Source organism: Terrapene carolina, unplaced genomic scaffold (genome assembly GCF_002925995.2).
Source record: "Terrapene carolina triunguis isolate 2854851 unplaced genomic scaffold, T_m_triunguis-2.0 Scaffold97, whole genome shotgun sequence".
Classification (NCBI taxonomy): Eukaryota; Metazoa; Chordata; order Testudines; family Emydidae; genus Terrapene; species Terrapene triunguis.
This window is the reverse complement of record NW_020664448.1, coordinates 1576769-1600622: the sequence shown is the minus strand read 5'-3', so window position 1 is coordinate 1600622 and position 23854 is coordinate 1576769. Positions and strand designations below refer to the sequence as shown.

General features: G+C 37.9%; 1 protein-coding gene across 2 annotated transcripts in view; it reads right to left on the bottom strand.

Annotated features, from left to right (window-relative positions):
- Window positions 1-23854, bottom strand: part of FCHSD2 (FCH and double SH3 domains 2) — a 238053-nt gene that overhangs the window by 214047 nt on the left and 152 nt on the right. Inside the window, exons 1-2 of one of the 2 annotated variants that reach the window (XM_026651593.1) lie at window positions 22674-22734; window positions 21524-21621 (exon numbers count right to left, since the gene is read on the bottom strand). In XM_026651593.1, the coding sequence (XP_026507378.1) occupies window positions 21524-21621; window positions 22674-22703 (128 nt within the window). In that variant the 5' untranslated portion in view covers window positions 22704-22734. Of the gene's footprint in view, window positions 1-21523; window positions 21622-22673; window positions 22735-23854 lie in introns of those variants that run through there. The other variant, XM_026651594.2, reaches the window with a different exon arrangement.

Genomic DNA, 23854 nt, shown 5'->3' with positions numbered 1-23854 from the left:
TAACACCACCAAACCCCCCAGGGAAAAAGCAATTGCAGGGGAAGTCCTGCTAAGCCTTTGCTGCCCTGGGATGGAGTATGCTCAGTCACACTGTGGAGACAGTGCATGTGCAGTCTGGTCGCCATATAAGAGCTGTGGGGAGGGAGCATCCTCAATGCAGATAGATTCTTCCAAAAACTTAGCTAAAACTCTAACAAATCTCCACTGAGCATTTGAGAAGTGAGATTTTTCAGAGGCTTATAGTTTGGGCGGATTTCCACACAGATGGCAAAAGGCATATCCCAGACTCACAAGCAACACCCCCGCCTCTGCCAAATTTCAAGTCCCTCCGCCACAGAACACAGGCACAAATGCTTCTCGAGAAAACAGTTGTAAAAAATATACATATACACATACACACACACATTTTTAAACATAGGCTAAACAATGTATTTTACCCTGACCTTGCTCTTGGAAATAGCTGAACCATTTTAGCTGAAACTTGCCCAAAAAATTCAGCCCCAGGCAGAAACCCCACATGGAAATTTTCAGCCTTAACAGCTTAACTCTGGCTTAAGCAACTGAAAACAGGATCTTATAATATAGAAGTGTTGGGCAACCTTAACCACTGGCATTGAAGTGATTCTACTGTACCCTTTGGCTAAGCAGCCTGAAAACGAGAAGTGCAAACTAAAGCATTAATCATTAAGCAAAAAGGATAATGTATATGAATTATAGACATCCGAAGAAGTGAGGTTTTTACTCACGGAAGCTCATGCTCAAATAAATCTGTTAGTCTTTAAGGTGCCACCAGACTCCTTGTTGTTTTTGTATATGAATTAGTATCTGTATGTAATAGACTTGTACAGTACAAGAGTATGAGATTTGAAAGACTTGAAACCTGTTTTTCACTCTTGAAGGTCATGATAACTTTAGGCTCCTCACTCCTGCTCCAAATACATACACAAGTTTTCTAGGAAACACATAAAAGTTAATTTTTATTTAGAGTGCTGTAAGAGATTGTAGAAATTAAAATATTTTCCCCGTCTTTTATTGATCCACTGCTGTGATGGAAAAGTGAGATAAGATAATTAACATAGAAACTGAAGAAAGGAATATTTTCACAAATGACTATATGAAGAAACTTTAGTACACATACACACAGAAGCATTAGAATTATTTCAAAACCTGATGTTAATCAATGGAGGTTAACCAACAAGTGGCCAAGAAAGGAACGTTTTTCTTAACATAAAGAAATTTGTAATTTCTCCGGAGAAAAAAAATGGAGAAACAAGCTGCAGAAAAAGTGCTTCAGGTATCCTACTCCTGGAATGCAGTGATTCAAAGTGTACAGAAGCTGGCAGATTTCACCAATTAGTGTGAGAAACAGAAGGCTTAAAGTGTCGTATTCTGGTTTCATATAAAGGCAAAAAGTACATACAACTGTATTTTGATTTTTAAAAGCTGTATCAATTAATGCCCAGTTTCACAATGTACTAGATATATGTTTAACTGTGCAAATTAACTGCTTAAGTGGGTAATCTGAAGTGTGAAGTAGTGCTGCAATGTATCATATGATTATAATGTTTACCATGCTATTCTGAGGCTAATTCCAAGGTCATAGAAATCACTTTTTCTAACATGAAATATATACCGGCCATTGACTGGGAAGAACTAATAATACTGATAACTATTTTAGTAACTAGTACTAAAAATTCCAACAAGATAAATCACACACCAATAAAAAATGGTATTTGTTTAAAACTGAGTTCCTTCTGAGCCAAGATTATTACAAATGTAGGTAGCAGAACGTTTGCTGCATTCCCTCCCTAACCTCGGTTCACTACCTATTATTGTGATAGAAATTATTGTAGAAATAGCAAGAAACTTGTGAACCAACCTATGAAACTGATAAAAATACTTGTTTATGGGAATGCACGTGGGGAAAAAAAGAAGATATAAACTGACTTACACTAAGAATTTGTATTACTTAATACATTAATTATAAGGATTGCACATGAGAAAAAAATCAGGACTATAACCTGTGTTAGTTTGACTACATATTCACTAAGAACTACAGTAGTAGGATGAATGAAAATTAATGTCAACTAGCAAAATAGAACCATTGACATATTCTTCGGTAGGGGCACACTAAATTTGGCATTAGTGAAGAATCATTGGTTTCTGCTTGAAATACTTACATTTGCTATTTATATGTTCACAATTATGGTTGAAAACTATAAACTGGGTAAAAACCTGAACTCTAACTTAGTAACTTCATAATTTCTACATAACAGACAATATGGTGCTCAATTTTCTGCTTTACTTTAGTGGATACAAATCTGTCCCATGCAAGGGGAGAAACAGCTTTAAAATGGCTAAATAATAAAATAAGTAACAATCTTCACTCTCTTGATTCAGAAATTAACCTCTGAACAATATAATCTGTATTCAATAAGCTATGTTAATAATCAATAACAATTTTTAAAAGATACAGGCTATTTTTATTCAAAAAGGGATTGCTTAAATGTTTTAGTTAATGTTTGGTCTAGCTTAGGAGAAAACCAGATTTAAAATAAAAGATTCCTGCAGTATTTAAAAAGTTTAATAACCTTTTTGTGGAAGCCTGCAAAAAATAGTGTTTTTGTTTCCTCCGCTGACTAAAAGGCAGCTATTAATAATTTTTTTCCTAGAACTCTGAAGATATCGGACAATACACATCATATACTCACTAGTATGTTCCAGGCTTTTTTATTTAGTAGGTATTGCTTAAAAAGGATTCTCACAAGCTAGAGAGACTAACTGCTATTTAAGTGTATGCTTTTAAAACATTAATTATATTAAGAAAAAAGTAAAATTTCTTCATGTATATCAAAACAAACAACGGTTACACGGTTTCTATTTTGGACGGATGCAGTAATAATTCTGATTTCATCTAGTTGCTTGCATTTCAGTTTTATTTTATCAAGTCTGCAAGCAACTACTTTTCCAATTTCTTATAAAATGACATGGTTTCTTGGACTCCAGTGTAGCCCACAGCATGGCATTGTAACCAAACAATTTGTTACACCTTCTCAAAGCTTCAGAGGAATCTCAGATAAGATTGGAAAAATAATTAAATTTTCAGAGAAGTACTAAATATTTTTCTACAGTTTGCTTATCTAGATAGACTACTGAAATCTATTCTGCTTGCATATATGCACATTTTTCTGTTACCGCCATCACATCCACATTTGAAAAAGGAAACAATTTTGCTAGCTGAATTATTTTGTATTTGCCTCTCTGGATTTCCACAGGTTACTTTGCAAAGGCAAAGTTTAGAAAGCTCACCTCTAGTATGCTGGTTAGCTGCTGCTGTAAGGGCAGAAAGAGAATGAGACATGATCTAGATACAAACCCTCTACAATCTAGGGCTCTAGTAATCTCAAAGAAATGCTCTGCAACCAAGTACTGAAAAAAATCCAACATTTACCCATTTCTGCACATACACTCACACCGCTTCCTCCAAAGAGCAGGTCCCCCCTGCTCAGTTGCACTTTGCATGGATATTCTGCTTGAATACTGCTGCACATCCAAAAACATAGTCTAATACTTCTGTCATCAGCAATGCACCAAGGGGTACAATAATGAAAGGAAAGAGAAATGATTTTTGTAGTCTCCTGCCTCAAACTATTTAAACTGGCTTGGTATTGTCATTAATACTATGCAAATGAGTTTGAAAATTCACACCAATAAGACCTCCAAGTGGAAGTTTCCAGGGGGAGTGGAGATGGAGAGTGGCAGGTCCAGAAATCAATTAAAATCAGCCTTATTAATGAATGATTTGGAAGTTTTATTTTTTCCAATACCACAAAGATAGAGACTAACAAAAAAAAAAACTAAGCCAGTTCAATAAGCTTTGGTAGTAGAACTGTGAGACGAACTATGGTTCACATCAATCATCAAACGTCTCGCACTCTGGGATGTCACTGAGCCAATGCTCTCAGACTAATTGGGAGGGGTGCAGACTACACTGCTCTGCATGAAATACACCTTAGTGGTTAGCTGTAAAATAGCATTGTAGCCCAGATCATAATCCACCCCCCCTCAACTTCATGCAGCAAAGGTAAGGGCTGTCGATTAATCACAGTTAACTCACGCGACTGACTCAAAAAAATTAATCGCGATTAATCGCAGTTTTAGTCGCACTGTTAATCGAATACCAATTCAAATTAATTAAATATTTTGGATGTTTTTCTATATTTTCAAATATATTGATTTCAGTTACAACACAGAATACAAAGTATACAGTACTCACTTTATAGTATTTGTATTACAAATATTTGCACTGTAAAAATGATAAAAGAAATAGTATTTTTCTATTCATCTCATACAAGTACCATAGTGCAATCTCTATCATGAAAGCGCAACTTACAAATTGGATTTTTTTTTTTTTTGTTATGTAACTGCACTCAAAAACAAAACAACGTAAAACTTTAGGGCCTACAAGTCCACTCAGTCCTACTTCTTCAGCCAATCACTAAGAGAAACAAGTTAGTTTACATTTATGGGAAATAATGCTGCCCACTTCTTATTTACAATGTCACCTGAAAGTGAGAACAGCTGTTCACATGTCACTTTTGTAGAGGCATTGCAAGATATTTACGTGCCAGATATGCTAAACATTCGTATGCCCCTTCATGCTTCGGCCACCATTCCAGAGGATATGCTTCCATGCTGAAGACGCTCGCTAAAAAAAAAAATAATTGTGACTGAACTACTTGGGGGAGAATTGTATGTCTCCTGCTCTGTGTTCTACCCACATTCTGCCATATATTTCATGTTATAGCAGTCTCGGATGATGACCCAGCATGTCATTTTAAGAACACTTTCACTGCACATTTGCCAAAACGCAAAGAAGGTACCAATGCGAGATTTCTAAAGATAGTTACAGCATTTGACTCAAGATTTAAGAATCTGAAGTGCCTTCCAAAATCTGATCAGGATGGGATGTGGAGCATGCTTTCAGAAGTCTTAAAAGAGCAACATTCCGATGCACTAACTACAGAACCCGAACCACCAAAAAAGAAAATCAACCTTCTGCTGGTGGCATCTGACTCAGATGATGAAAATGAACATGCGTCGGTCTGCACTGCTTTGGATTGTTATCGAGCAGAACCCATCATCAGCATGGACGCATGTCCGCTGGAATGGTGGATGAAGCATGAAGGGACATATGAATCTTTAGCACATCTGGCATGTAAATATCTTGCGACGCTGGCTGCAACAGTGCCATGCAAATGCTTGTTCTCACTTTCAGGTGACATTTTGAACAACAAGCAGGCAGCATTATCTCCTGAAAATGTAAACAAATTTGTTTGTCTGAGCATTTGGCTGAACAAGAAATAGGACTGAGTGGGCTTGTGGGCTCTAAAAATAAAATAATGTAAGACTTTAAACGCAGTTATTTTTGTACATAATTCTACATTTGTAAGTTCAACTTTCATGATAAAGAGATTGCACTTACAGTACTAGTATGAGGTGAATTGAAAAATACTATTTCTTTTGTTTTTTACAGTGCAAATATTTGTAATCAAAAATAAATATAAAGTGAGTACTGTGCACTTTGTATTCTGTGTTGTAATTGAAATCAAAATATTTGAAAATGTGGAAAACATCCAAAAATATTTAAATAAATGGTATTCTATTATTTTTTAACAGTGTGATTGTTATTTTTTTAAATCGTTTGACAGCCCTAGTAATTGCTATATATTGCTGTCTTTCAGGAAAAGAAGTTGGCATTAAGGGAATAATTATAGCACAGAAGGACAGTACGTCAGAGTTTGAAATGTTTACTGGTTAGGTGACCCAGGGAAGGTACTACTGAAGCATATTTAATGCCTATTGTAGCTGCCCATACAGTAGATTGAGTAATCTTGCCACTGTAAACTGGATTATATTTCAATGCAACAATAGCATTGATGTATTTCAAGTAGTTATGATTAATCACTTAAAAACCAATAGGGTCCAGAACCTCTTGTGACTTGTGCTTACTAAGTTCTTATTACTTAGATTGAAGGTGTCTTTTTTGACTATTCCTTTCCCTATTGCATTTTACTTTTTTATTTAAATAAATGATTGAGAGTCACATTTGAAAACTGTGTCTGAAAGTAACATGACTGCTTCCCTCTCCTTTATGTATACACACATGCTGTTACACAGTTTGTGCAGAAAACTTAGAAAGTTTTACCCTACAGACCATCGGGCACACAATGAAATGAAGTGCCACAAGAGTGCTACATAACAAATGGAGGAGGAAAGGCCAGGAAAAGCCAATGAAACCACTGTTATAAAATTGCTGCATACACCTGCTGTCAACTAAGGTTATTTGTTTTAGATAACCTTTTCCACTCACATACAAACTCATCCATACAAAAGGCAATCCTTTAAGTAGTAAACACATTAAAACTACATAACCACTGTAAACCAGTCTTCTAAAACCTTGTTTCATTAATGACAACACAGGTAAAATAAGCAAAAGAAATTTAGAGGTCAGCAATCTGGAAATGGTCTGAGTATACAGCAATAGGGCCTGAAAAACTGCAGCTAGAGCAAGCGATGCAATACCAATATATTTCAAAAACATAACTGTTCTGAGTTCATAGTTCAGTTTGGGGGAAAGAAAGGAAAATCTAAAAGATTACCCAGAATTAAGGAGGTGTTTTGCAGGGTGGTAAGGAGGGGAAGCTAAGTGTGAAGTGAAGTTCAGGCAACTGTTCCTGCTTCTTACAGAATTATTAAACAATTGGATAAAACAAAAGTATAAATTATAAGATAAAGTATAATTAGATAAAAGGAAAGTATACCTCAAAAGACCTTAACTCACACAGCAACAGTTTCCAGCTCAGCTATAAAAGCAGTCACCTGCTCATACACAACCACTCTGCTTGTATCATAAGCCAATTTACACCTTGGCATTTAGTGTAGGTAGGCAACAATTGAATTTAGTTACCACAACCCCTGTGCCAACCGTTTTGCATCTTTCCTCGAGTAGCCATTACAATCCAGAAATTTTTTTTCTCCCCTCCCCCCCCCCCCCCATTCTCTTTTAGGAAAAAAATGGAAGAAGATAGAGTGAGCCTTACATCAGCACTAATACAAGTAAATCAAAACACAGTAAAAACCTCAACTCTCCAACTTACATCTCAATTACTTCACCATAAGGAAAGATGCACTATTTTAATTATTTTAGCATGGTAATCAGACACTTTACTAATATTCTAGTATCAATTTTAGTCTGTTTAGTCCAACTGAACCCCTCACCTCAATCTTTAGCAGATCCACAACTCAAGCCCAATGAACACCTTGTTTACACCTGTTTTTCATACATATGTTTTTAAGCCATTTAATGAATGCCTGAATTTGCCAAACATTGCTAGGAAGCTCTCTCAGACAGCATTCATTAAGTCACAAATTCTTACACTCAAAGACCATTAAAAACATACTTTTGAATTGAGATCACCATGAAGTATGTGTTGCTCTCAAGGGAAATTCTTTATTTTGATATGCACAGAGAGTATACCAGACCCAATAAACAACACATTTATGTTTGGTATTATATGTATTTAAACATGCTCCTAAGTGCCAAAACATTTTATTCACTATCCTTCAATGACTTGCATCTGGCATTTGAGCTAGAAATGAGCTATAAATAATGGCTCTACCACCATAAATCTTCCTCAGTCTTCTGCATGGCCAGGCTAGGCTCATAAAATTAGACACTGATGCCTTTTTTCTCCCCCATTAAAAGGATTCTTGCTGCATAGAGTGAAGGAGGACAGAGACTTTGTGTGAACAACTCGCTGTAGAATGTGGAGACTGGATCTAGATACATTCTCAGAGGCACCAAGAGAAGGAATACTCAGGATAAAAGATTTTAAAAAGATCCTTACGTGGGTTACTAGCAACACCTTAAGAATATTAAAATTGGAAGAACTTTAAAATCCAACTTCTAAGCAACTATGTCTAATTTGCACAATTCAGTCGGCATGTACAAGAAGAGATTGGGCTCTGTAGTGAGTTTCACTTTCTAGTTTCTTATGCACTAATAAATGTGTAAAATTTGGTTTACAAATATTGCAAGTGAATATTCATTTTTCATTTTTTTTAAATTAATAAAAACATTTCTAACATTCAGTTTGGTAACTTCGTACTAAACTTTTAAAACCAACATTGATCGCTTAAACTACTTGGCAGTGTCCTTTTAAAACTACCACAATGCAGACAGGTTTTGCTGTTTTGTTTTACAGTTCGTTTTTCATACATTTCAGAATATAAATGTGAAATGCAAAGTCCCTTTCATGTTACCAAGAACGACTAGAAGAGGACAAGCCATGGAAAAGGACATACTTATGCACTTGACACAAGTTGAAAACTATACATATATACATATATATATTCACAAAGGCTGTTGATTAATCACAGTTAACTCCCGTGATTAACTCAATTAACTGTGATTTAAAAAATTAATCACAATTAACCACAGTTTTACTTGCACTGTTAAACAATAGACTAACAATTTAAATGTATTAAATATTTTGGATGTTTTCTACATTTTCTACAAAACTTTAGAGCCTACAAGTCCACTCAGTCCTACTTGTTTAGCCAATCGCTAAGACAAACAAGTTTGTTTACATTTAGGGGAGATGAGTTTGCCCACTTCTTATTTACAATGTCACCAGAAAGTGAGAACAGGAGTTCGTATGGGGCTTTTGTAGCCGGCATTGCAAGCTATTTATTTAGGTGCCAGATATGCTAAATTTTCGTATGCCCCTTCATGCTTCGGTCACCATTCCAGAGGACATGCTTCCATGTAGATGACGTTCGTTAAAAAAAAAAAATGCATTAATTAAATTTATGACTGAACTCCTTTGGAGAGAATTGTATGTCTTTGGCAGTTTTACCTGCATTCTGCCATATATTTCATGTTATAGCAGTCTCGGATGATGACCCAGCACATGTTCATTTTAAGAACATTTTCACTGCACATTTGACAAAACGTAAAGAAGGTACCAATGCGTGATTTCTAAAGATTGTTACAGCACTTGACTCAAGATTTAAGAATCTGAAGTGCCTTCCAAAATCTGATCAGGATGGGATGTGGAGCATGTTTTCAGAAGTCTTAAAAGAGCAACATTCCGATGCACAAACTACAGAACCCGAACCACCAAAAAAGAAAATCAACCTTCTGCTGGTGGCATCTGACTCAGATGATGAAAATGAACATGCGTTGGTCTGCACTGCTTTGGATTGTTATCGAGCAGAACCCATCATCAGCATGGACGCATGTCCGCTGGAATGGTGGATGAAGCATGAAGGGACATATGAATCTTTAGTGCATCTGGCATGTAAATATCTTGCGATGCTGGCTGCAACAGTGCCATGTGAATGCTTGTTCTCACTTTCAGGTGACATTTTGAACAAGAAGCAGGCAGCATTATCTCCCATAAATGTAAACAAATTTGTTTGTCTGAGCGTTTGGCTGAACAAGAAATAGGACTGAGTGAACTTGTAGGCTCTAATGTTTTACATTGTTTTATTTTTGAACGCAGTTATTTTTATACATAATTCTACATTTGTAAGTTCAACTTTCATGATAAAGAGATTGCACTTACGGTACTAGTATGAGGTGAATTGAAAAATACTATTTCTTTTGTTTTTTTACAGTGCAAATATTTGTAATCAAAAATAAATATAAAGTGAGTACTGTGCACTTTGTATTCTGTGTTGTAATTGAAATCAAAATATTTGAAAATGTGGAAAACATCCAAAAAATTTTAAATTAATGGTATTCTATTATTTTTTAACAGTGCGATTAATTGTGATTATTTTTTAATCGTTTGACAGCTCTAATATTTACGTATGTATCAGATACCTACAAGCCAGAAAACTAAACCCACCAGCCATAAAAGAGGATTTGAGTGGAGGGTCCATTAGGAATAGCAAAGGCAACACTGACCAGAAATAATTTATTTCAGTGGCTAAGTGGGAAAAGCAGGAGCAGTAGAGGCAGCACTGGGGTCGTCTGCTGGCTCAAGAAAACAGCCCGACATTGGTTTATACTAAGAAGGTTCTCCTAAGGAAAGACAGAATTTTCCCTCCCATGAAGAAGCCATGCATTCTGCAAAATTTGATGTAGGTCCCCTCATTCACCAGGCATGTGGATTTTTCAAGTCCTGACTAGAGACAAGGACAAACGCATTTTCTCTTTTGACTCCAAAGCTGGACTTGAACCCAGGCCAGGAATCCAAATTTTAAAAGAAAGACTAGCATAGCAACACACTGCACCATCAAGTGCCTGCATTAACCTATATCAACCTAAAATCCACCCACATTTCTCGAAACTCTACTAAATACATACTTGTCCTGTCTACATTGATCATTTAACTATTTGCAGCACCACTTCAGATGCTCCAGCTACCGTCACACATTTTACAGGTAATTTCCTGGTGCAGAAAAGTCTCTCTTCTCTAACCCTGTAGCATAATCTACACTATGGAATTTGTATGAAAAAATTCCCACTGTTTCTAATGTTGACAGCTCTCCAACTCCAGCAGCCGTTTTCAGCACCATGTCAATTAGACTTGCTCTGAACAGGGTAGACACATTGTTTAAAAACAATTACATTAAGTCTCCCAAGCAACAGCAGGAATTGTTTAGAAAATTTCCTTAGTGTAGACAAAGTGCAAAGAGCTGAGAGCACTGCCAGCTTAGGATCCAAAAAATGGAAAACAAACCAGAATCTCTACCAAAACAGGAAATCAAACCAGCCTTCATTCATTCCCTTAATAAACATGTGTGCAATTCCAGATTGAGCCCATAATAAGGATAGTGAAAAGGAAGGGTGGTGAACACCTTCAACTCCCAATGAAACTAGTGGGAGCTGAGGATATTCAGTACTTTGAAAGAGTGCTTGCATCTTACAGGACCAAGTCCTTTAATTGGTGGTGGGAAAAGGAAGTATACTTCTCTGCATTGTATCATTATTTGTACTATGTATCCTAATTCATGTAACTGGCACCGAAACCATATTAAATGCTTCAAAGCAGCTTTCACAAATCAAAATAAACAAATATGCTCACTTGAGGGCACTTCACATTATTATTGTGGATACTGTAATAATGAAGGCTCTGCACAACTGCACTGGATGAAGAACAAAACTAAGTCAGAGTTCCAGGAAACTAGTAACATAATATTTTAGGAAAAAAGGAGAATTTGTCTTACTATAACTCTTATAAAGGTTAAATCCCAAAGAGAATCAATGACTTAAGGAATGGACAATAATTTTTTAAAGAGAAGTAATTTCTAGTCAAGACTGAAAATATAACCAATAGCAAAACATTATCAGTCTTTAGTAGTCTGAGTCATTTTTAGTCATTGCTCAACACAACAGCAGACGAAAAGTGTCTTGCTCACTAACTACTAATGGAAAAATATTGAGCTTTCCTGCAAGCTGTTAGGGAAATAAATGTCATTAAGCTAACCCCATTTACACTGTGTACTAGAATTAAATTTAAATAAAGCTTTCTTATAAAAACCAAAGATCACATCCAAATAAAAGAATACATTTTATTTTTTTCCTCCTATAAACGTAACTGTATTTTACTATTGTTTCCACTTCAGATCACAAAAAAAAAAAAAAAAATGCACTCCAGAATTAACTAGAACTTTGTCACTAGTCAAAGTTATAATGATACCTACCGGAATTAAAGCAGGGAATCCATTACTGCTTTATACCAGGTTAGAACAAGAATTTTAAAAGGACTGTGGCTCATTTCACTGTGCCAAGATTGGCTTGAATGACTACACTGTTGCTATGTTTATATTGAAGCTTTTTTTTTTTTTTTTTTTTTTTTTTTTTTTTTTTTTTTTTTTTTTTTGCAGGCTGCAAACTTAGATTTCCGTGCCTGGTAGGCAAAATTATTTCAGTGTATTCCAGTCCTCCTTCAAACAGTTCCAGTGCAAACATCACCAGGCTTTAATTCCTTCAAGAATGTATGTTATTAAATGACTGTCTAATTATAGATAACATACCTAGACCACAAATTCTGCAGCACTTTAGGCAGAAGAATATTCAGAAGCAATAACACTGCCTTCTAAGAAAGGTTCTGGGGGATGTGTGTTTTGATGTTAGAACACCAAATGAACGATGCTGCATCTACTGAATGATTTTGGCACGGCTTGAAAAATATCAACACACTCATCACTAGTGAAAAGGAATTTCTCTTGTGAGGAAAGAAATGCCATCAACAGCTAAAGAATCTAAGCTTCCAGATTAAGAAAGATAAATCTTCTCACCTCATGGTGAGCTACAAGCAAAATGAAGCAAAACTGTTTTCCCAAGTCTGCGGTCAGAGAGCTCCAGTTCTCTGCTGTTGCTCACTTCCCCAAGCAGCAAGATAGTGAAAACTGATACTATTTGGAACCTATGGGCACAGTGAAACTAACATGAATCTTGTCAATTTCACTCTGCTGCTGCTTGGAAAAAGCTATGAGGAGCAGAGGCAAGCAACAAAGCTATTCACCAGAGAGGACAACCCTGGAGATGGAGTAAAGTAGTGGAGATACAGCCTCTCTGCTGCAGCACTCAGGAATTTTGAGGAGCAGTAGAGTAGCAAAGACAACCCCTCCTCCTTGCCAGGAGGCTCTGGGCAGTAGTGTGTGTGTGTATAGAGGTAAAGAACTGCTTCTCCTTTCCAGGAGTCATTCCAGGAATGTATCAACTCCTAAAAGCCAGAGACTAAAGCAAAAGATGGAGCCTCATATAGGATTCAGGAACATCATCCTAGCGGGAATCCCAGCACCATCCATCTTCCCAACAACTGGGGGCTGGTAAACACTGGACTTGTTACCATCATGTTGCCTCTGAATAGTGGGCCCCACAGCACTTGCCTCTGTTTAGAAGGTTTAGCCCTCTTGCAGCTTTTTCAAAACCTATGTTTTTCTCAGATTCTGTTTTGCAACACAGTATGTTATACGACTGGATTTTCCTAACATTAGAATATTTTAGATGATCTGAGTTGTAACTACTGTATTAGATACTCTATGTTTAAAATATACATGAAGCTGCAATTAGTACTTTGTTTCTACTTCAGTAGCTTTAACCCTCAGCCCCAGTTGCCAAAACCTTATCACACAGCTACCAACAATCCGAGAGATTACAGAAGTGTAGCTGAGTTCCCTGGAGAGTGTGAAGTGTATTCACAGTAAAAGGTTATACGCAACTTCATTAAGCAGAACACAATTCAATACATAAAATGCCATGTTAATATCAGTGGCAACCAGACATCTACAGATATAACTATGCATTCATAAATGCAAATTCATCTTCTTGAGATCTGTAATGTTCAGTCATACTTAGTCCTGTCACTACAGGGCAGCATCACTACCGTATGACTGCAGCTACTCCCTTTCCTTGTACCCAGCCCCCAGCCAGAAAACCCCCAAACAATTCCTTCTCTAGAACTAGAATGACATATGCTGTCATCACATTGTTCATTCTGCTATTTGCTATATCTCTTTCCCCCCAGCCTGCATCTGTCTTATCTATTTAGATTGTAAGCTCTTTGGCGCAGGGACTGTCTGCTCCATTTGTACAGTGTCTGGCACAATGGAACCCCATTTCTGGTTGGTCTGTAGGCACTAGCATAATAAACATGATTAAACTGATAAGAACAGATAGTAGACCTGGGAGGTAACTGTTCCACTCTATTCAGCACCGGTAAGGCCTCAGGTGGGGTACCGTGTCCAGTTCTGGGCACCACACTTGAGGAAACATGTCGATAAACCAGAGGGAGCCCAGGAGAGCAACAAAAATGGTAAAAGGTTTAGAAAACCTAACTTATGAGGAAAGGTTAAAAAAACTGGGCATGTTTAATATTAGAAAAGAAGACTGAAGGGGAACCTGATAACAGTCTTCAAATATGTTAAGGGCTATTATAAAGAAGACAGAGATCTATTTTTCTCCATGTCCATAGAAGGTAGGACAAAAAGTAATTTGCTTAATCTGCAGCAAAGGAGATTTAGGTTACATATTAGGAAAAACTACCTATAAGAATAGTTCAGGGGTAGGCAACCTATGGCACGCATGCCAAAAGTGGCACACGAGCTGATTTTCAGTGGCACTCACACTGCCCAAGTCCCTGCCACCGGTCCGGGGGGCTCTGCATTTTAATTTAATTTTAAATGAAGCTTCTTAAACATTTTTAAAACCTTATTTACTTTACATACAACAATAGTTTAGTTATATATTATAGACTTATAAAAAGAGACCTTCTAAAAACGTTAAAATATATTACCGGCACGCGAAACCTTAAATTAGAGTGAATAAATGAAGACTCGGCACACCACTTCTGAAAGGTTGCCGACCCCTGGAATAGTTAACTACTGGAATAGACTTCCAAAGGAGATTGTGGAATTCCTGTCATTGGAGGTTTGTAAGAACGGGTTAGACAAATACCTGTCAGAGATGGTCTAGGTATACTTGGTCCTGCCTCAATGTAAGGAGTTGGACTAGGTGACCTCTCAAGGTCCCTTCCAGCCTGACATTTCTAAGCTTCTATGCAATACACAAGTGCATTTAGCGCCCTGTGGTTTTGGTGAATCCTATATGCTGGTAATTTAACAGAACATAATTTCTTATTCCCAGTGGCAATTGACAAGTTATTCTAGGAAATAATTTATAATATAGCCTTACTATTTATTTAGAACAGATTCTAGTGGCAGGGACTACAACTGCTTTCTCCATGTACAGACAGGCTGGAGGGCCTGAGTGTTGGGGGTGCTAGCCATTGTATCACTTAGCTCAAGATTGAGGAAATATAGTCAAGCCTAAAGTTGGATAAACCAAAGTCACCTGACTTCATAGGCAACTGCATTTTTAAAAGGATAATCTGGGATCGTTGCCCATACCCCACAAGAAAGTTTTAAAAATGTTAATTCTGGGGAGGGGGGAAAACAGAAGCCAGGGAATATAAACTTGCAAGGAATTAAGGACAAATAGAATTCTCTGGAGGACATTCATCTTTAATATATTAACTCTGCCCCTAAGGGATAGAGGAAGGGCCTGCCAGCTATGTAAATCCAAAGCCATCTGTGTGATAAAACTATTTAAATTAATTTTTACTTTTTTATATATATTTCTAGGAAAGAGGACTCCCAACTACCCGATTTACACTTACTGCCAGCGAAAGGTATTATCTAAGAGGGTGACATTACGCACCCTTCAAGAGATACTGAGAGCCTCTGACCTGTGCAAATGAATTTTGTATGCCGAGATCTTCCCAAAGAATTCAATAGTTCAAAATATATTGTGGATGGGCTGAAGGGGGCTGATGATATATAAAATTATATAAACGTATTTTCATTTCTTAGGATACTATTTTTAGACCCTGGATCCATGGTATACTCTAATTTGTATAGGTGGTAGCTCTAAGGAAAAATCAAACAGATGGTATGGACAGGGGAAAGCCCTGTCTATAACCATGGTGAAGATTGAAAAAGTGGAGCTGTAGTTATTGGGTACAACATGGGAGCTAGGACTGCAGTACAAAAGTCTAATCCAAGACACGAAAAATGGACAAAAACTGAATTTTTTTGTAGAATGAGGAACAAATTACCTCCAATTAACTCTGATGAAGGTTTTTTCTGCATTCAGTGACAAAATAGCCAATGGTTTCAAGGGGTTTTGGTAGTAGGATGGCACACTGATAAACCAATGAGTGTTGTCTGACCCATGTCTCTTTTGTATAAAACCCACCTGGTCCAGATGTATTGTGCTCATTATTTTTTCTAATCGCCCAGCTAGGATTTTAGACAATACTTTAATATCAAAGTTGATTAAGGATATTGGTTGATAGCTAGCACATTCTGGGGCATCTGTCAGGCTTAAGCATGACTGAGATTAGAGCTTCATTCACTAATGAGTGCAGAGTGCCTCCATCAAAAGCCTCAGTAAATACCTCAACCAATGTGGGAGCCAGGGTGTCTTTGAACTAGACAAAAAATTCATCTGGAAAGCCATACTGCAGCTGCCCAGGGTCTGATCCAATTTCATGTCACCTAGGGCAGCCATAATTTTCACAGGTATGTAATGGGGAAGCAATTCCTTTTATGTCCCCAGAAATACATGCAAGCAAATTAGCCACAGGTACTCATGGGGGGAAATAACCCAAAATGCATCTTATGTCATGCCCACTGAGACACAGGGGTATGGCTAGGGTGAGGAGTCCAGGATGAAGGGTATCTAGGAGATTGTCTTTTCTTATAGGACAGGTAGGCTAAGATGTGAGACAGCAATGCTCTCAAGTCAGAGTGGGAGAAAAAAAAATCAGGTTGGGGGGCAGCTCAAACGAACATATCCTCTTTGTCCCATGTTGAACTCAAAAGAAATGAATATTCCCCAACCCTCTACATTACAAAAGCGGGGGAGAGAGGGGGGGAAAGAGAGAAGGGTGAACATCTTGAGCACATTTTAAAAAGGTTTCTGAGCTAAAATACACATATCTTTGCATGAAAGGTTAGGATCATACAAGACAGATACTACTTGGGGATCTGCTGGGGAAAAATCGGAGCGATTTTAGTCTGATGGTTCCTCCTTGCTATACATACGGGCAAGATGGCACATATAGGGATGCAGAGCTGAGGTGAGTGTTTCTCCCTTTACTGGCAACAACTGCTGAATAGCAAAGGTAAATCCCAAGGCAACATATGGTTAATATGTTTTATTATACCAAGGCAATGCAGTTTGCTGCTTCTCCCAGTTTGGAGAAGCTAACGAGCTGGCCACGACCTTAAAAATAACCGGAAAGGCTATAAAATTAGATCAGGCCTTTCTCCTTCACCAGCTTCCTTGTCATAGTGAACAGGGCTCTTTTTTTAACTACGTCCCAGCTGCAGTGGGAAAAAAAAATCTTTATTTTATGCCCATTCCAGCTCCCTTTCCTTTTTCTCAGGCTCTTTTAAAGATGGATTCTTTCACACTGTATTTTAGGAATGTTAATATAAATGCCCAGGGTTTGGTGGCTAGGAGGCAGTGGGCGCTCGCTCTGTCCTACTCTCTATCAGAATGTAAGGAAGGATCCCAACTAAGATTTTAGACAAAAATTCTACTAGACTTCCCTCTTCTTCCCCATCCTCAGGGAACACAACCACTCTCAAATTATTTCTTCTGGCCCAGCTCTCCAAATCATTCACTCTATCTTGTAGATTTTGGATCAGACTTTGTTGCTTGTCTATTAGAGAGACAAGGTGGGCTTTTAGTGGACCAACTTCCGTTGGTGAAAGGCTGCACAGAGCTCTTCTACAGGTCTGGGAAAGGTAGTCAGAGTGTCAGCTGAATGCAAAGTGTAACAGATTGTTTAGCATAAGTAGTTAACGCACATTGCAAGAGCCCATTCAAGGTGCTGATCTACAGTGATCCTAATAGAGCCCTCCCTAATCCTGGAGGATAGCCCTTGCAAACTGACCTATTGTGCTGCAGCTGTGGCTTTAATTTCAGAAATATCCTCTGATATTTTTCTAAGCAGGATCTGTTCTTCTGATACCTGCTTTAGCATTTTATAGATCTAAGACAGGCCTATCAAGTCCTCCTCTGAGAGTGGTGCCATGCTGCACTGTACAGGGCTGTCAGAGAGCCTCTGCTTCTTTGTGATTTGTGGGGAGTCCCAGGAGGAAGGGGGGTTCAAAATGAGATCCATCTGCTACTAAGATGTTAAAGGCAGGATGAACCACACAGAGACAAAAACTGTGCCGTAGTTTAGCAGATGTTAGCAGATTTTAGGGGGGCTGAGCAGCAGTTCAAGGTTTAGGCAGCCATCTTCCCCTGCGGGGTCCGCCCAGTCCACACACATTTGTTTTGAAATGTTTTAAAATCTTTTAGACAGGAACTTGCATTTAACATTTTAAACTGTTGTGGAGGAAGACCCCTTGACCTCACATCCTTTGCCCACCATTTCACGTTGCCTCTGCCTCCCAATTTCTATTTGACTAACTACAGGACTGTTTGTATACCTTTAATAGGCTTGGAAGGATTAGGTTGTATTGGTGTCAATTTCACCATACACATACATACACAAAAACCAAGGAAAAAATATTTCCATCCATAACAACTGAAATTTACAGATAGGCAAAGAAAGAAAAAAAATGCTGCTTTAGAACTTGGGAGTTTAAAAATATTTTTGTATATTTTGAAATGAAATGTTGACAATTTGTGGTTTAATCATTATAAAGCTTTAACTTTTTGAATCTTAATGTCTACTGTCATTAAATAGTCTGACTCTGCCCCATAATTTCCGGCAATTGTGAAATTGTAAATCAAATAATTTTAAATGATTTAAAATAAACACTGGTGATATCTGTCCAAATTATTTAAAAAATGAATTCTCCAAGCCTAGCCATAACAAAAGAATTGAAGGTTTCAGAGTAGCAGCCGTGTTAGTCTGTATCCGCAAAAAGAACAGGAGTACTTGTGGCACCTTAGAGACTAACAAATTTATTAGAGCATAAGCTTTCGTGGGCTACAACCCACTTCTTCGGATGCATATTGAGTGAAACATATCAAGGAGATATATATACACACATACAGAGAGCATGAACAGGTGGGAGTTGTCTTACCAACTCTGAGAGGCCAATTAAGTAAGAGAAAAAAAACTTTTGAAGTGATAATCAAGGTAGCCAAGTACAGACAGTTTGATAAGAAGCAAGTGTGAGAATACTTCCAAGGGGAGATAGATTCAATTTTTGTAATGGCTCAGCCATTCCCAATCCCTATTTAGCCCTGAGTTGATTGTGTCTAGTTTGCATATCAATTCCAGCTCAGCAGTCTCTCGTTGGAGTCTGTTTTTGAAGTTTTTCTGTTTTAAGATAGCCACCCGCAGGTCTGTCATAGAATGGCCAGACAGGTTAAAGTGTTCTCCCACTGGTTTTTGAGTATTATGATTCCTGATGTCAGATTTGTGTCCATTAATTCTTTTGCGTAGAGACTGTCCGGTTTGGCCAATGTACATGGCAGAGGGGCATTGCTGGCACATGATGGCATATATCACATTGGTAGATGTGCAGGTGAACGAGCCCCTGATGGTATGGCTGATGTGATTAGGCCCTATGATGGTGTCACTTGAATAGAAGAATTGAATAGTTTGCACTTGCTATTGAAGTTCTGTAGTTTCAATTACTATTTTTAATGACATCTCCAAATGAGAAATTACAAATACATGGCACAAGCTGCAGAAAAGGCATTGTCCCTATAAAAGCACACTCAACTGCCTTATATTTGAAAAGAGACACAAAGACATTTAATGGTACTCTTGGAAAACTGGTAATTTTAATGCTCAAGAAACACAAAACAAGAATAGAGGATGTTGCTGCAAATGAATGTTCTGAGGAAGAGGTCAAAAATAAGGGGAAAGGGAAAGGTGGCTAAATTTAAGGAGGGCCCGAAGCACACAATAAGAGTCAGCAACAAATTTTACACCTTGACTTGCAAGAGCTCAAGTGCCAGCTCCCAACCCTGACATTTGATAGAAGGAGAGTGACAAATTCATGAAGGACATACACTGATAACCTTCACAAAAGCTAGGCATCAGTCACTGTGCGTTATTCACCATGCTTAAATTCATCTCAAACATACATCATCCCTGCTATTCTAATACCAGCTCTTCTTCTGCAAAGACTGTAAAAGCTGTGTGGTGGTAATGTCACTCAGCCAAATGCCATTAAGAGATTATGCTGAATCAAATGCACAAAGTTTTTTACCATCAAATCTGATCAAAAATTGAACCCAAACCTCAATAAGTGACAGGACCAAGTACTAACTTGCTGTTTAAAAAACTGTGGCATTTGTTTGTTTTCACACATGTATTCCAGTAAGACACTGTACTGTCAACTGAGACTCTCAACACAGAGTCCACACTTTCATACTATAGGAAAGCCACCTATTTAAGTCTTACATAGACAGAAAATTAGTCAAGTCACAGAATGGCAGGTGTACCCTCTATAGGAGCTTCCTTCCTATTCTCGCACGCAAACCACAAGAGTAAAGAACGGAAAAAATAGCTTTAAAATATTTTTCTTTTTAATACTATTGTACTTAAGTGGTAAAGAGCGTTCTTTTGAAAAACAGTTTTTTACAGACAAAATGTATAATACATAGCAAATGCTTGCAACAAGACTGATGGAAAGGCTCTAGTATGTCTACTCAGTGACCAGACTCTTAATTCAGATTCTTAATTTGTAACACTAACATTTTAAAAATTATATTGATTCAAGAAAACATTTTAATCCAAACTTTCACCTGCTCTCTTGTAACTTTTATGTAGCCAGAGACAATAAGATTTTTATGCCATGTTTCAGCAGAAAACAAGTATAAATGCCTAAACTATAAACCCCTGAAAATAAGGGTCTAGAAAGGAAATGCTGACAGAACCAGAACTAAAGCAGCACTTTCAGGTGCAGATATAATAAAATGAAGTTCCTATCTAAGGAAAAAAGTTCTCACATACCAATCTGCTACTCATTAACCTGTATTTACTTTGCAAATAATGTATAGCTACTACTTGTAAGATACTGAAGCTTGTTTCACTACCCATGAAAGAGAGCAGGGTTCAGACAAAGATGGAAAGTGCATGCATTTCTGGATATGACAAGTTTTATTGACATGGGATGTAAGGAGAGAGACTGAAACTGTAAGAACGTCACTGTATTCTAATCTCTTGTGAAGTTAAATCTTTGAGCTGGCATGTCACTTGCTCTCTACTGATAAGTAATCTTACTGGATTTTCAGTCACTGAGTGAAGCACAAGGTGCCAAAAAGAAGGAAAGCAATAGGTATATTGATGACATTTGAATATTTCACAGCATGCCCATTGTAGAAATTGACAGTTTCTAAACAGGGTTAGTGGTTCATTCTCCACATAATTCCAGGTGCCCATTAGTCCTACATTGATCATAACATACATAAATGTTAAAGACAAACATTCACATTATTTAAAGACAAATAATGAAACTACCGTATGAAACATGTAGAACTTTTCTATTGATCTCAATGTGCAAGGTTATGTAACAAAAGTCCTTTATAAGTACTAGTGCAAATACTTTTACTCATGTTTTCTGCACAAAAAATTAAATTCATGTAGTGAATGCTCTTTAAAACTTCCTATGGCTAACTATAAATCATCAATAATTTCATAAAAGTATTTTTTTAAATGTTTTTAACACTACAGACATCACTTGAACTGTGAGTCTATCCCAAAGAAAAATAGTGCTGAACAGACCAATACTTTCTGGATTTGTTCATGACACATTTGTACACTTGCCCCATTGAAGAGAAGAAAAAACTATTTGCATTGTGTTAGTCCCAGTTATAATTTCCAGCTGTGACAAAACTTTAACAGCCTAAAAGCAGGAAATCCAAGAGGAAATTCCATCGTCAGTTCCCGGAGTTTTGTAACCCAATGTTCTTCCAAAAGGAGATCTTACAGGAATTTGGTAGCATTTGCTGTAACCTTACCTCATATCTTCAAGTAGATCACATTCTCCCTGATGCTTGGCCTGAAGTTTTGTCATCTGCTCAATTTGAATATTTTTTAGCTCTTGTGTAACTTTTACCTACAAAAAAGACAGATCATATATTTTAAGTAGGGTCTAGCTGACATTTCAGTGGGAAAAAATATTTGATTTCCTTTATCTAACTTTATGATCTGTCCATCAGAATATGCAAATTAAACATTTTCAGTATGTGTAAACCTGTTTTGCTTGGCTAACATAACCCAATGCATCTACTTAACCAAAGACTGATTTTACCATATATTGTTTGGATTTAACCCTGTAGTGTCTGCATTTCATACATCAGAGCTGTGCTCTGCTTGTTAACAACAAATATGCATGTTTTCTTCTTCCAAACCTCTGAGGATAAACCTGTCTACAACAAAAGAGGTTCAGCTTGAAACAAATAAGGGAGTTGGGGCAAAGAAATAATCTGCCGCTGATTTAACACTTAATAAAAACAATTTACACATTCATGAAACGTGTATTGATTAAACACTCCTACAATGGTTTCATGAACATGCCTTTAAATGCAGTCATGTGGTTGCCAGCACATCAGATCAAAAGTCACCCTCCTTAACAGTATGACTTCAGAAAGGTTGTGCCTTTTTTTATCATCAGTATAAAATATACCTTCTGTATGTTTTGAACCTTATGGAATTAAGATTTCAATAGCCTGGGAACCAGAGTGATAGTTGGCAGCATGGCAGGGGGTGGAGGAGGGATTGTTGTGATAAACATTAACCCCAGAAAAGGACTGACTTGGCCACAGAAACATGGGGATTTTTAAAACAAGAGATCTTGGCATTTAACACGTTCATTGATCAAGATGCATCTATGTAGCAGCCTTAAACAGAAACAGTATCCATGCATCTAAAAACGTGATGCATGCATGAAAGAAAATAACAGTTTCTGCTATGGGGGAGGGGAAGAGAGAAAGACAGGGAGGAGGTGAAGGAAAGGATCTGCCATAAACCTCCCCTTTCTCTCAAAGCAAAACAATCCTCCAGATCTCATCTGCTAGCAACAGCTCCCCCCAAAACCTCAACACCCAAAATAATCCCCCAGCAACAAGAACCCCCAATCCCAGCACTACAGCAAGACAAGTTTCTCACCTCAGCTCCTTTCAAGATACAGCAAAACATACAAACCCTATGCTCTGATTAAGTAGAAAAGGGGTTTAGGTTTTTTAAAACAATACAAATGTTGAACCCTACATAGTAAAAATAAAATTCCATGTGAAAAATACAAGAGGCAAAGCACACATGCAATATAAATGAAATGCCAAATGCAAACTAAAATCCCATGAAACATAAATAAGAATCCTTCAAAGGAAGCAGAGTCTATCCTCACAACAACAGAGGCAGAGACATTAGGAGGAGACCAAGCAGTCCCCTGCAGCTGGATTCCCCCCGCAGCCAGGGAGCCCAGAGAATGACAAGAGATGGACAAACAGCAGTCTTTTGTTTACACAACACAGGCACCCGCTCCCAATAACCCTCACCCATAGGCAACTCCCTCCACACAGGCACCCACAAACCATTCCCTACAACACAATTAACTCTCTCTATCCCACTCCATACACTAATCCCCAAAATTTCTTCTACTCACAGAATAACCCTCTCAACCCCAATCTATATAACTCCAACCCTCCACACCAACACAATCATCATCGTCCCATTGTAAACTATTCCAACCCCAATCTCCAACATCAACCCAAACAACCCCCTCTCCATACAACCATCAAAACATAACTCCCGCACTCCAACAACCCTCATTTACACAATCCGACCATACTCTATCACCTCAATAGAGACCATTTCCTAACCTTAGCCCCTTCTTCACCCCAGTACAGACAATCCCAAATCCCCCCATACCCCAAACATGCAGCCACACAACCAGCAAGGCGAATAAGCTCTCAATCCTATTTGATACACCTCCACCCCAATACAAACCAAGCCCTACCCTAACCCTCCAATACAGATAAACACATATCCTCACACACCCCAACCTCTACACACAAACCCCCAACTCCTCGCTCCCAATACACCCAGCCACCCACCCCAATACAGCCTGTGGCACTGCCACACCAAACCCCCACATCCCAATACACCAACCCATGCACAGCTTATGGTCCTACCCCAATACAGCCAGTACCACCCCACCGCCCAAGACACCTAGCGCCCCACCTGCTCACAGCCCACCCAGCCCCAACACAGCCAATGCCACCAGTACTGCCAGTGCCACCTCACACCCACTATACCCTGATCCCCAATACACCCAACCCCCCAGTACA